Here is a 14576-nt window from a genome sequence, read left to right as displayed (position 1 = left end):
GTACGGTTGCTGTGGGGACGACGTCGTTGATGCACTTATTAATTAAGCCGGTGACTGATGTGGTAAACTCCTCAATGTCATTGGATGAATCCCATAACATATTCCAGTCTGCACTAGCGAAACAATCCTCTAGCTTAGCATTCGCTTTATCTGACCATTTCCATATTAAGCCCGTCACTGGTACTTTCTGTTGAGATTTTGCTTGTGAGCAGGAATCAGGAGTATGGTCAGATTTTCCAAATAGAGGGTGAGGGAGAGCTTTGTAGGCGTTTCTGTGTGTGGCTTACACGTGATCTAGAGTTTTTTCGCCTCTAGATGCACACAAAATGATGTGGAAACAACGTTGATTCGGCCAGTGTGCGCTCAGTGGGTCACAACAAGAGATATTACAAAGAATGGAGGACAAACAGACCATGGATAACTGGTTCAAACAGTGCTACAATTAATTCCCAAAGCATGTTGTTAAGCCACAATAAAATAAACACTGCTTGAATGTCCCTTTTAGTGAGCAAGTACTTTGTCATGTCCCTGAAACGGTTTGACTAAACAAAATAACGATGGAGTGTATCAGTCTCTTTTTTTGGCCAGGCGAAAGACAGGAGATAATGAGGAGAACAGAGGCTGGCCCAAACACAAAGAGAGGAGCTGCCAAGCCAATGCTGTCAAAGTTATCATATATCCTGATGCCTAGTCACGTTACCTCTATACATATCTACCCCTACCACTCCAGTATCCCTGCACATTGTAAATATGGTTTTGGCACTGATCTTGGAACTGGCCCTGTAAATGGCATACTTACTTTCTTGTCTTCTTCTTATTTCTATTTCTTACATGTTTTTGTTCTACTTTACTTTATTATAAAGTGCTATGAATATTGATTACTGCATTGTTGGGAAAGAGTTTACAAGAAAAAGCATTTCACTGTACTTGTGCACGTGACAAGAAAATGTATCACTGGGACAAGGACTTTCTTGCACCACTTCAGGATCAGGCAGACGCAGGTAATCTGCTTTCAAGGCATTGGTTTGATATAAAGGCACCAACGCTGCACTGTCTTCTTGAGGTAGGGTAGTGACGTCTTTATGGAAGTGTACTGTATGCCCCTCTAGCCTCAAAGTAGAAATGACAGTAGATGTAGAAAGTAGCTAGCGGGAGAGAAGGGGGAAGTAGGAACATAAGATGGGAATTATACTTAATAAATAACATTCTCATTGTAGTTAAGACAATAACCAATTAGATAAATCATATGTTTTTGTGTTGTACAAGGAAACATGTAAACACATAAATATGAGCCGAACAAACATGTGAGCATTCTTTTGATTATTAAAATATACAAGACAATTTTCAAGAAGAGCCAAACAGAAACTTATTCTACGGTCCTATTGCCACTGACATTTTTTTATGTCACAGGGATATTTTGTAAGTCTATCGACAAAGATCAAATTAAATGAAGTCACCTTGGACCAAAACAAGTCTTTTGGATCCCTCTAGCAGCAGCTACTGTATATGTAGTATTTTCTTCTCTATGTGTCACAATCGAAACTGGATTGGCATTTTCATACATGTTGATTTTTATTAAATGTAATTCCTGTTTTCATATAGGAGATATGAGTTACACGTTGGGAGAGGGTGTTTGCATTTCACCAATGGATCTCTGGTCTTGCAGCGACTTTTTGAAGAGTGCTTGTTGTGTTCCTTCTCTCGGGCAAGGACAGGGAACCACACTACACAGTAAGACCTCTGTTAAGTGTCACCTGTCGTAGAAGGGATATAGTCACAGTCTACAAGAGAAGTTAAAGCTCCTCAGTTGTAATGCAAAATGTTACCATTCTTGCTATAGGCCACTAAACACAGGCAAGAAACGGCAGCAGAAAGTTGAACTTCAGGTAGTTGACAGTTTATATTTGAAAGTAAGCAGAGTAGCCTAGTAGAGGAACAGGTTAGGACTAATATAGAGGGGAACAGGGAAAACACTGTGCTCAAAAAGCACACATGTTCATGACATTTAATTTACTCTTACTGTTTCATACAGTACCAGTCAAAAGTTTGGACACACCTACTCATTCCAGGGTTTTTCTTTATTTGTAGTATTTTCTACATTGTAGAATAATAGTGAAGACATCAAAACTATGAAATAACACATATGGAATCATGTAGTAGGGTTGGTATACAGAAGATAGCCCTATTTGGTAAAATACCAAGTCCATATTATGGCAAGAACAGCTCAAATAAGCAAAGAGAAACGATAGTCCATCATTACTTTAAGACATAAAGGTCAGTCAATGCGGAAAATTTCAAGAACTTTGAAAGTTTCTTCAAGTGCAGTCGCAAAAACCAACAAGCGCTATGATGAAACTGGCTCTCATGAGGACCGCCACAGGAAAGGAAGACCCAGAGTTACCACTGCTGCAGAGGATAAGTTCATTAGAGTTACCAGCCTCAGAAATTGCAGCCCAAATGAATGATTCACAGAGTTCAAGTAACAGACACATCAACATCAACTGTTCAGAGGAGACTATGTGAGTCAGGCCTTCATTGCTGCAAAGAAACCACTACTAAAGTACACCAATAAGAACAAAAGACTTGCTTGGGCCAAGAAACACGAGCAATGGGCATTAGACGGCATTAGATCTGTCCTTCCAATAAAATGTTATTTGATTTGACCCAACCCTCTCAGTTTTTCAACTTGTTGTTCAGTAAAGCCAACGATTGTCTATTATATTGACAAGATAGTCAAGTGACTGCTCTAACGATCGAAAAACATGTCCTCAAAGATTAAAGGAAGGCGGGGAAGAGGCAGGATCAGTTGGCACCATTCTAGTCAATGAGAGGGCAGATATGTGTGAACAACAGGCCATAGATATTGATAGAGTCATCATCTTTTTATTTGTGCAATTATAGTGTCTGTGCTAGCAAGGACAGCGCCATTGAGATTCTCCATTTTAAAGTAGTTCATGTTCTTATTCTTCATTGGCTGATTGCTCCCAACTCATAGGAACCCCCTCCCAGTTGAATACTTAAAATTGGTGGAAGCCCTCAATAGCAATGTCCATGCTTAAAAGTGTTATATTCATGATTAGTCCTCTACCCATCTCTATGACAACAAGCACAAACCTGATATAGTCGTTTTTTCAAAGTTGACGAAATGCCACGTGCTTCCACTTATATCAGTGCATTCATAACAATCTAACCACGAAACGTATATTAGATCAAATAAGTCTCACTTAGCAAATTAGCAAATAATTTTTTTGTTGAACAAATTCGACACTCATTCATTGACCTCCATACAAAAAATCCTCACTACCTGGGTTTATTTTTATTTTTTGTGGACAGATTTTTGGGTGGAGTAAAACTTCTCCTTTAGTCTCTACCTCTCTGCTGCAGTACCTTTTTGCGTAACGTTACTCAAGAACCGTGAACGAGCATATTCAGGTGAGTGTTGCATTCCTTTAAGACGTTTTTAGCTAGTTAGTTCTTATATTAAGAACTTTATATTTTGACCCGTTCATGTGGATAATCCTTATTTGTGCCAAGCCTGCTGTCTTTAGGTTGACAATTATTTAGAAAATTAGCAGCATGCCAATGCAAACACCATTTTGTTGTGATTTTGTTATTCATCTATTTGAAATGTTTGAATTTTTCTCTGTAACAAAAACAACTTCACAGTTGTACAACTTTGTCTTTTTTGCGTGTGCCAAATTCAGTTTTGTTTCTTTATCCTGACCACTGTGAAGGAAAGGGCGTGGTGAAAGTGAAAGTTAAGCTCTTCACATAGCATCGGATCATGTATCAGTCTATTGCTCTTATCAGACAGTCAAAATGAGCACAGACTGTTTACTTTGGTGAAACAATGTAAAATATAATGAATTCGACATCTGCATGTTTCAACAAACTCAAAATAGCCAGTTTACAGAATCCCGCAGGTGTTTAGGGTGGCTTGGGGTTAAACACCACCCAGGGTTAAACGATCCCAGGGTTGCCAGGTCCAGTTCAAAGTCAAATTCTAAAGACCCATCAACCTGCCCAGAAAGTCTGAAAACTAGCAATTTTTTTCACAGCAACGGAGGAGTTGCCATATTTATCCAATACATAATTTCCCCATAAAGTTATTGATCTAATTAAGACGGAATAACGACTAAATTTGTAACGACAATAAGCCAAATTAAGTTTCCCATCAAAATAATTATTATTATTTGGGAGCTAATGTGATGTAATAGCCTAGTGGTTAGAGGTTGGACCGGTAACCGAAAGGTTGCTGGATCAAATCCCCGAGCTGACAAGGTAAAAATCTGTCGTTCTGACCCTAAATAAGGCACTGTTCCCCGGGCGCCAACGACGTGGAATTTGATTAAGGCAGCCCCCCGCACGTCTCTGATTCAGAGCGGTTGGGTTAAATGCAGAAGACACATTTCAGTTGAAGCCATTCAATTGTACAACTGACTTGGTACCCCCCTTTCCTAATAAAGGAATTTCAATATGTTGCAATAAAAAATATAATTACCTTTTATTAAACTTGCTAGATCTTTTTCCCTCAATGGATGTCTATTTAACTCGTTTGACTGCTATGATTTTAAATAAATCCCTTTTTGTGCATGTGCATAACTATAGATAAATCCGACAGAGTGTGAGACACAGGATCTCGAAATCTCTGCAAAGAAACACTTGGACGAACTTCAAAAATCACATGTTCGGCTATTTTCTGGCAATTGTGCCTTTAGTATGTGCCAGCTGTTAAGACTACAAACAGTTATAAATTGTATATTTGCGAGATTTACTTGCCATTTCAATAGGCATATGGCCTATGCTACTGACTACAATCTGGATTTATGATTGTAGGTAGCCTATAGCCCCGATAGGCCTACATCTAATATCAGATAGCCGACAGTAGCCAAGGCAAGATGTCGGCAAGCTGAACGATTTAGCAGCTTACTTAGTTCAAATTGACAGACTCATTTATTCAACATGAATATAGCGATGTGATTTCGAGTAAGAAGTTCTTGTTCTGAATAGGGTCGTAATTCCATATCACTGAATCAAATTTTCATAATATGGATATGAACTGAATATATGCTTGTCATCAACAGCCAGTGTTTGTTTTATTACCTGTAGCTAAATCTCATTGACTGTTACCTAAATCGAATGCATTCTAACAGCTGAGTGGCAATTGCGATAGAGCTGTGACCATGATTACAATTGATAACTTCCAATTTAATGAACTAAACATGGCTGTTAATCATTGCATAATAACACAAGGCTAAAACAATAGAAGTTATAGGCTATTTATTCAATATGTTTGCCATTTTTTAGGAAGGCTACACAAGTGGCACAAATTGATTTGCAAGGACTCCAGTGAAATGTCTTTCAACATATGTATTGTATCAAATGGTAGCCTACGATGGCATATAAATTAATAGGCTACTTGATGGCCAACAGATGCAAATGTATCATGTCAGTTTCATTGTGGACTTTTTCCCATAACAGAAGCACGCAAGGGAGTTCCATAACTTCTATTTCAAATTTACTCGCACAGCGCTCGAGACCCAAGAACTGAGCATGATAAAACTTTGACTTGATACGATTTTTCATAAGTAAAGTTGACATTAGAATGCAGTTTAAACCACCTCTGAGTGAATGTATCTAATTCACTCTAGTGTGCCTGAAGTGGTTTTCCAGTGCTTTGTTGCTGTTATTTCTGGATGCGCATCAGTTCTTGCGTGTTAATACGTTTTATGGAAAAGGGTTGGAAATACACTATATGTACAAAAGTATGTGGATTAATGGATTCAGCTATTTCAGCTACACCCGTTGCTGACAGGTGTATAAAATCGAGCACACAGCCATGCAATCTCCATAGACAAACATTGGCAGTAGAATGGCCTTACTGATGAGCCACACAAGCTCACATAACGGGACCGCTAAAGCGCGTAAAAACCTTCTGTCCTCAGTTGCAACACTCACTACTGAGTTCCAAACAACACATGAAACTGTTAGTCGGAAGTTCCTTGAATTGGGTTTCCATGGCCAAGCAGCCGCACACAAGCTTAAGATCACCATGTGCAATGCCAAGTGTCGGCTGGAGTGGTGTACAGCTCGTCGCCATTGGACTCTGGAACAATGGAAACGCATTCTCTGGAGTGGAATGCATAGTGCTAACTGTAAAGTTTGGTGGAGGAGGAGAAATGGCCTGGGGCTGTTTTTCATGGTTCAGGCTAGTCCCCTTAGTACCAGTGAAGGGAAAACTTAACGCAATGACATTCTGGACGATTCTGTGCTTCCAACTTTGTGGCAACAGTTTGGGGAAGGCCCTTTCCTGTTTCAGCATGACAATACCCCGTGTACAAAGCAAGGTCCATACAGAAATGGTTTGTTGAGATCGTTGTGGAAGAACTTGACTGGCCTGCACAGAACCCTGACCTCTACCCCATCGAACACCTTTGGGATGAATTGTAACGCCAACTGCGAGCCAGACCTAATCACCCAACATCAGTGCCCAACCTCACTAATGCTCTTGTGGCTGAATGGAAACAAGTCCCTGCAGCAATGTTCCAACATCTATTGGAAAGCCTTCCCAGAAGAGTGGAGGCTGTTATAGCAGCAAAGGGGGGACCAACTCCATGTTAATGCCCATGATTTTGGAATGAGATGTTGGAATGAGAGGAGGTCATGTAGTATATATACAGTGCGTTTGGAAAATATTCAGACCTTGACTTTTTCCACATTTTGTTACGTTACAGCCTTATTCTAAAATGTATTAAATAATCTACACACAATACCCCATAATGACAAAGTGAAAACAGATTAAACACTTTTTTAAACAGAAATACCTTATGTATGTAAGTACTCAGACCCTTTGCTATGAGACTCGAAATTGAGCTCAGTTGCATCCCGTTTCCATTGATCATCCTTGATGTTTCTACAACTTGACTGGAGTCCACCTGATGTAAATTCAGTTGATTGGACATGATTTGGAAAGGCACAAACCTGTCTAAATAAGGTCCCACAGTTGTCAGTGCATGTCAGAGAAAAACCAAGCTATGAGGTCGAAGGAATTGTCCCTAGAGCTCCGAGACAGGATTGTGTTGAGGCACAGATCTGGGGAAGGGTACCAAAATCATTATTCTTAAATGGAAGAAGTTTGGAACCACCAAGACTCTTCCTAGAGCTGGCCGCCTCCCCAAACTGAACAATCGAGGGAGAAGGGCCTTGGTCAGGGAGGTGACCAAGAACCCGATGGTCACTCTGACAGAGCTACAAAGTTCCTCTGTGGAGATGGGAGAACCTTCCAGAAGGACAACCATCTCTGCGGAACTCAACCAATCAGGCAAAAGGCACCTAAAGACCCTCAGACCATGAGAAACAATATTCTCTGGTCTGAAGAAACCAAGATTGAACTATTTTCTGCCTGAATGCCAAGCATCACGTCTGGAGTAAACCTGGCACCATGCCTATGTTGAAGCATGGTGGTGGCAGCATCATGCTGTGGGGATGTTTGTCAGCTGCAGGGACTGGGAGACTAGTCAGGATCAAGGCAAAGATGAACGGAGCAATGTACAGAGAGATCCTTGATGAAAACCTGCTCCAGAGTGCTAAGAACCTCAGATTGGGGCGACGGTTCACCTTCTAACAAGACAATGACCCTAAGCACACAGCCAAAACAACACAGGAGTAGCTTCGTGACAAGTCTCTGAATGTCCTTGAGTGGACTCCCTGCAGTACCGCTGCGGCCCCCAGTTGTATACCCGTGTTCTAGAACATTGATATCTTTTATTCTGAGAACATGACAACCATGTTCTATGTAAGTTTATGGGATGTTGATTGAATGTTCTACTAAACCTCAGAAAACTGGACACAGAGTTCCCATGAAACATGTCTAGAACATTAATATGGGAATGACGTTCTGGGTTAGTTCTGGTTGACATTAAGGGAATGGTCTGTTGAAAACCGTCCTTGCACGTCACTGGAACGTTACTATGAAAACATTTGGCGCATTCTCTAAAGTTGTGGGAACGTTTGTTGTTAGCTGGGTAAATTTGATAAAACTCCAGATGAAGCATTAGGGTCTTATGTCAGAATTTGATCTCATTTGTAGGGATGCACGATATATCGGTGACCATATCCAGCGATGTCTAGTTTAACACCCATGTGCAAAACCGATGTCAAAGCTGACGTGCATACTTATATAACGTATGTACATGACGTAATGACGTAATTTTACGCTGCGCTACATGTGCAGCACAGCATTCCTAACCTAGCCCACAATGTCTGCTGGGTGGATCGAGCAGTCAACAAATGAAGCAGTCATTTGAAAGAGTAAGAAAATTTCAGCGAGACAACTCAAGAAGCAAAATCCATTAACGCCAAGATAATGGAATTCATTGCTCTTGACAATCAACCGTTCTCTGTCATGGGTAATGTTTGCTTTCGCCGACTGGTCGAGCACCGCGACACACTACCAAGTGCGCTATTTTTCAGATGTTGCCCTACCGGAGTTACACAGTAATAGCTTCACGACTGACATCTGGACCAGCATATCAGCTCCATGAGCATGCTGAGTCTGACAGCACAGTGGGTCGTCGAGGATTTCTTAATGAGGAAAGTCATATTGCATGCTCAAGAATATGCTGGTTGTCATACCGCTGCTGCAATTTTCAATGGCATTTGAGAACATGTTTGAAACTTGGAAACATGAACACACTAGCTAGCTCCATTCGAACAACTGACTCGAGAAATAAGCTCATCTACTGCGCCTGCAGCAGACGTGATCCCCTCTCATGGCATTGAAACGCCTGCTCAACAAAACTGTCGACACAGGCTGTGAACAAGCGATTCGGTGGCATTCTCTCTTTACTGTGTTGCCACCATGTTCGATGCTATGTACAAGGACCGCTACTTCGATGCAGACAAAAAACAGGGTTTACGTGAAATATTGCATACACTGATGGACAAGATGGAAATGGACACAGTGACAGTGCGCACCGAGGAAGAGAGGCCACGCACAGACAGACCTGAAACTTCACTGCTTGACATATATGATGAAATCCTGGTTGAGAATAAAACGACTGAACAACGAAACAGCACAGCAAGTAAGTGAAAGAAATAGGTTTTGATTATGTTTTACTGGTAATGGGGACGTACATAAATGCCAACAATAACTTTTTGGTCAGTGTGTGTGTGTGTGTGTGGTGTGTGTGTGTGTGTGTGTGTAACCTTTATTTAACTAGGCAAGTCAGTTAAGAACACATTTTTATTTACAATGACGGCCTACCCCGGCCAAACCCAGACGATGCTGGGCCAATTGTGCTCCGCCCTATGGGACTCCCAATCACAGCCGGATGTGATACAGCTTGGATTCGAACCAGGGACCTTAGTGACACCTCTTGCACTGAGATGCAGTGCCTTAGACCGCTGTGTCCGTGTGTGTATTCAGCTGTACTAAAATGCTTAAAAGGCTGCTAAAATGTTAAATAACTTATCGGTATCGGGTTTTTGACAAGGAAAATATCGGTGCATCACTAATCATTTGTGTTTTTCCTCAGACTACCTCTACTGAGACCAACGTGTTCCCCACCATGAACCCCAAACTGACCCAGGAACAGGAGAAACAGCTGTGTTCCTTACTGGGAAACGTCAAACTCAGCCTGCTGTTCAAGGCCAGTATATATGGCTACACAGCAGCAGCCTTTCACCAGAAATGTGACCACCAAGGTCCCACAGTCTCTGTAGGATATAACTCCACAGGGTTTGTTTTTGGAGGCTACACAAGTAAAGATCATGATGTAGCCAAGCAAGGCCAGTACATACAGGATGACAAAGCCTTTTTGTTCAGTTTAACTGGTAGAAATCCTGTCAGGTATCCCGTCACAAATGCCCAATATGCGGTCAAAATGCACAACACAATGGCCCTTACTTTGGGGAGGATTTGATGTTTATGAACGCTAACACAGCTACAGTGATCAGTGTTCCAGGAAAGCACTACAACTTCAATGCCGCAGAAATGCATGGCAATAACCTCAACCTAACTGAGTGTGAGGTGTATAAAGTGGAAGGTGAGTGTAGAATCAATTCTCTTCTCTCTTTAATGTGTATTTTTTATTGTGCATGTTATTATAATCTTTTTTTTAAAACAGAAGGTGGTAACATCATCGGAAAGCCATGGAGGACAGTTCTTTGGAAAGCTGAGTAAGCTCCAGAAATGACCATAATTAAAAAAAATTGTGATGCAGTAATGCCTATGTTAATGTTTTGACTACAATTGCATCATGTGATTCTCACATGGGCAACATATACTGAATGTTATAAGATTGAGTACAGGACATTAAAGCATTTGCATATTAAATTGAGGTTCTTGTTTTCCACAGGAGGAGAATGGAGCTGATGGAGTCTGTTAAGCTCTACAGGCCCATGATCAGTTCTGTGGGTCAGGCTAGAGTTCTACTCATCGGCCCCGTCGGCGCTGGAAAGTCCAGCTTTTTCAACTCTGTCAACTCCATCTTCCGAGGCCATGTGACCAGCCAGGCCATATCGGGCAGCTCTGGAACCAGTCTGACCACTCAGGTATGTGGTCTACCATGTTAAACAACTGGTCTTCTTTTTTTGTCTCTGCTTCAACAATTTGAATGAATGTCATCATATTTATGTGGACAAAATCAGTGGTGTAGTGGAGGGTAAACATAGTTTACCTACTTTTTTTTTGCTCAACAGTCTACCCACCTTTTGAATGTATAGGCAGCATTAGTTTTTCCGTCGCAACCGGTGCTAGAGTTTGCCTACCAAGTTATTTTTTTTTACCACTACATCACTGGACAAAATGATGGTGCATTAATTATATTTCACAGTTTCGCACCTACTCAGTTAAGGCTGGACGCGATGGCAAACCGCTGGCAATCATTTTGTGTGACACGATGGGAATGGAGGAGGCCACAGGGGCGGGGCTAGATGTGGACGACATCAGCAGCATTCTGAAAGGCCATGTGCCAGACAGATACCGGGTGAGGGGCACCACACATACATACACACATACATACATACATACATACATACATACATACATACATACATACATACACACACTTTGATTCTCCTCAGTGTGACCCAAACCCCTCGTCTTTCCCAGTTCAACCCCTCAGTCCCTCTGCAAGCAGATGACCACGGATTCCGGCAGTCAGTGAACCTGCATGAAAGGATCCACTGTGTGGTGTACGTCATGGACACCTGCAAAGTCTCCATTATGTCCACCAAACTGGAGGAGAAACTGGTGGCCATTCGCAGGAGGGTCAACCTGCTAGGTCAGTCAGTCCGAGAGAAACCTGGGCTAAAGATTTGATTATACAGACTCTACTAGCGCAATCCCTGGTTAGTGACACTAATGGAGGGTTGTTGTTCCACAGGCATCCCACAGCTGGTTCTTCTTACCAAGGTGGATGAGGCTTGTCCCTGTGTGGCCGACAACTTGAGGAACGTGTACAACAGCCAGTACATAAAGACCAAGGTGAGCTCTGCACTCCCCCTGCATTAGATGACCATGAACAGTCACATGAACGTTTGGTAATGCTTGGTGTGTCTCGACTCCCATAGGCCCAGGAGGTGAGTGGCCGTCTGGGGCTACCCATGTCCTGCATTGTCCCAGTGAAGAACTACAGTGAAGAGCTGGAGCTGGACATGAGCTGTGACATCCTGCTCCTCAGCGCCCTGATCCAGATGCTCCGCTTCGCAGACAACTACTTTGATGACGTCAACGACCAAGAGAAGCACGACTAGACCAAGTGGAGGAGATCACCCAGCATGGTGGTGGTATTGCCTGTCTATGCCACCTTGTTTAGCCCTCTCTCTGCCTCATTCTGTATATCTTGTTCTATGGTGTTCACGTAATCATAATTATGATGACTAGTTATCCATTACACAAAACTACAGAATGATAAGAATAACATAACATGCCTCATTGAGCCTACATCTTGAATATTTTATTCAATTGCTAGAAATAATCTGTATTTAGGCCTAGATTGAAAGATAGTTCACTAGCGTTGCTAATTCTGTTGTTGTTTACATCATTGTGATTGTTTGGATTACATGGGATAGGTGAAAGGCCTGGGTTTTCTTCATATGTTCAGTGGTTGCTTTGCATCAAACTGCTTCTACACCTGCATTGCTTGCTGTTTGGGGTTTTAGGCTGGGTTTCTGTACACCACTTTGAGATATCAGCTGATGTAAGAAGGGCTATATAAATACATTTGATTTAAAGACACCACCACTCTATACTAGTTGATCCTACATAGTCAGTTCTTGGATAGTCTCATATAGCAATCTGTTCCTCAGAATATACCCCAGCTGAAGAACAAGTAGAGGTAAATCTTAGTACAAGATCATGTTGTTTTTATATTGGATTCCCTTCACATTTGGCTTGCAAATGCTTGAAGTTTAACTACTAGATGGCAGAATATCACCATGAAACTGAAAATAAGTTGTTAATAGTATGTGCTGCTGTTGGAAAAGCTGCCCATTTAAAGTTACCTTTGTTGATTATCATAGTATTGTGTCCTCATTTTTATTGTGTTAGTTGACACTATGGTACATTTAAATCACCATTGATCAATTATGAAACAGTAACATTCAATGGAATGAACATGTTTGAACATGTTTTTTTTTAGCAGTGTTTCCCTGTTCCCTTTTATATTGGTCCTGACCTGTTCCTCGACTACTCTGCTTACTTTCAAATACAAACTGTCAACTACTTTCTGCTGCCACGTCTTTCCAGTGTTTAGTGGCCTATAGCAACAATGGTAACATTTTGCATTACAACTGAGGAGCTTAACTTCATTTAGACACCATGTCCCTTCCAGACAGGTGACAGATGTCTTACTGCGTAATGCGGTGTAATTCACTGTCCTCACCCGAGAGAAGGAACACAACAAGCACTCTGAGTCTCCAAAACAGCCAGAGAATATTTTATTTCGGGGCCTCACCGCTTCTTGCAAATTACTTTGCTGGAAGACAAGAGCTCCATCACTGAAATGCAAACAATACCCTCCCAAAACATAACTTGTATCTCCTATATGAAAATAGGAATTCAATATACACTGCTCAAAAAAATAAAGGGAACACTTAAACAACACAATGTAACTCCAAGTCAATCACACTTCTGTGAAATCAAACTGTCCACTTAGGAAGCAACACTGATTGACAATACATTTCACATGCTGTTGTGCAAATGGAATAGACAAAAGGTGGAAATTATAGGCAATTAGCAAGACACCCCCAATAAAGGAGTGGTTCTGCAGGTGGTGACCACAGACCACTTCTCAGTTCCTATGCTTCCTGGCTGATGTTTTGGTCACTTTTGAATGCTGGCGGTGCTTTCACTCTAGTGGTAGCATGAGACGGAGTCTACAACCCACACAAGTGGCTCAGGTAGTGCAGCTCATCCAGGATGGCACATCAATGCGAGCTGTGGCAAGAAGGTTTGCTGTGTCTGTCAGCGTAGTGTCCAGAGCATGGAGGCGCTACCAGGAGAAAGGCCAGTACATCAGGAGACGTGGAGGAGGCCGTAGGAGGGCAACAACCCAGCAGCAGGACCGCTACCTCCGCCTTTGTGCAAGGAGGAGCACTGCCAGAGCCCTGCAAAATTACCTCCAACAGGCCACAAACGAGGAGCGGAGCAACAGGGGCCACAGTGTGTTCCAGGTCTGCTCTAACACACAGTGTGTTCCAGGTCTGCTCTAACACACAGCGTGTTCCAGGTCTGCTCTAACACACAGTGTGTTCCAGGTCTGCTCTAACACACAGCGTGTTCCAGGTCTGCTCTAACACACAGCGTGTTCCAGGTCTGCTCTAACACACAGCGTGTTCCAGGTCTGCTCTAACACACAGTGTGTTCCAGGTCTGCTCTAACACAGTGTGGGCCAGCTTTTGTTCCAGTTTAGTTCTAACACACCTGATTCAACTAATCACAGTCTGCAATTTAGACCACTAATATGATTCAGGGGAGATAGTGCTGGGTTGGAACATACTCATGCAGGCAGCCTCACAGGACAGGAGTTGCTCACCCCTGATACAAATGTCTCTAATGAGTACAGAATATTCCAACTCTTTCAGCTGGTTGGTTTGAATAATCAAGGTAATGTTCAGTCTTGAACAGCCTGTGGGCTATGTGAAGAAGCCGTCCCTTAAAGACAAGGTCCACTGTGTCGTCTTTGTGGTGGATGCTTCTAAAGTGTCCAGCTACACCAATAGCCGTGGGAAGTAGGCTGCTGAAGCACCCCCTGAATATATATTTTTTCTTCTGATTGCTTAAAGACTAACAGTGATTCTTGAAGCACTATCTCTGAAACCATTAAGACTTGTAGAAAATGCATTTACCAAGTGTGCCAAACTGAATGCACCTTCTCTGCTTTACACTCAGTTTGTAATTTTATAACACGCTTTTTGCAAAACTGTAAACACAACTCACTGCTTTACACTCAGTTTGCAATTTAATAACACACTTCTAGCAAAACTGTAAACATTGGTCTCTACATTACTACACTATTTCGCCAATTGTCTTTCTACATGGACACATGTGAAAACACTTTTAGATAATGAGT

General features: G+C 42.0%; 1 protein-coding gene and 1 pseudogene across 1 annotated transcript in view; both read left to right on the top strand.

Moving 5' to 3' along the window:
* Positions 1-8213: 8213 nt before the first annotated feature.
* LOC129867519 (interferon-induced protein 44-like) lies at positions 8214-12524 on the top strand (annotated as a pseudogene).
* Positions 12525-14113: 1589 nt separating this feature from the next.
* The window catches only part of LOC129866571 (urokinase plasminogen activator surface receptor-like), a 31780-nt gene continuing 31317 nt past the window's right edge, over positions 14114-14576 (top strand). The window contains exon 1 of the mRNA XM_055939323.1: positions 14114-14235. Coding sequence (XP_055795298.1) covers positions 14114-14235 — 122 coding nt within the window. The remainder of the gene's footprint in view (positions 14236-14576) is intronic.

Source organism: Salvelinus fontinalis, chromosome 12 (assembly GCF_029448725.1).
Source record: "Salvelinus fontinalis isolate EN_2023a chromosome 12, ASM2944872v1, whole genome shotgun sequence".
Taxonomy (NCBI): Eukaryota; Metazoa; Chordata; class Actinopteri; order Salmoniformes; family Salmonidae; genus Salvelinus; species Salvelinus fontinalis.
The sequence above is the reverse complement of the archived record's forward strand: the minus strand, read 5'-3'. Positions and strand labels throughout refer to the sequence as shown.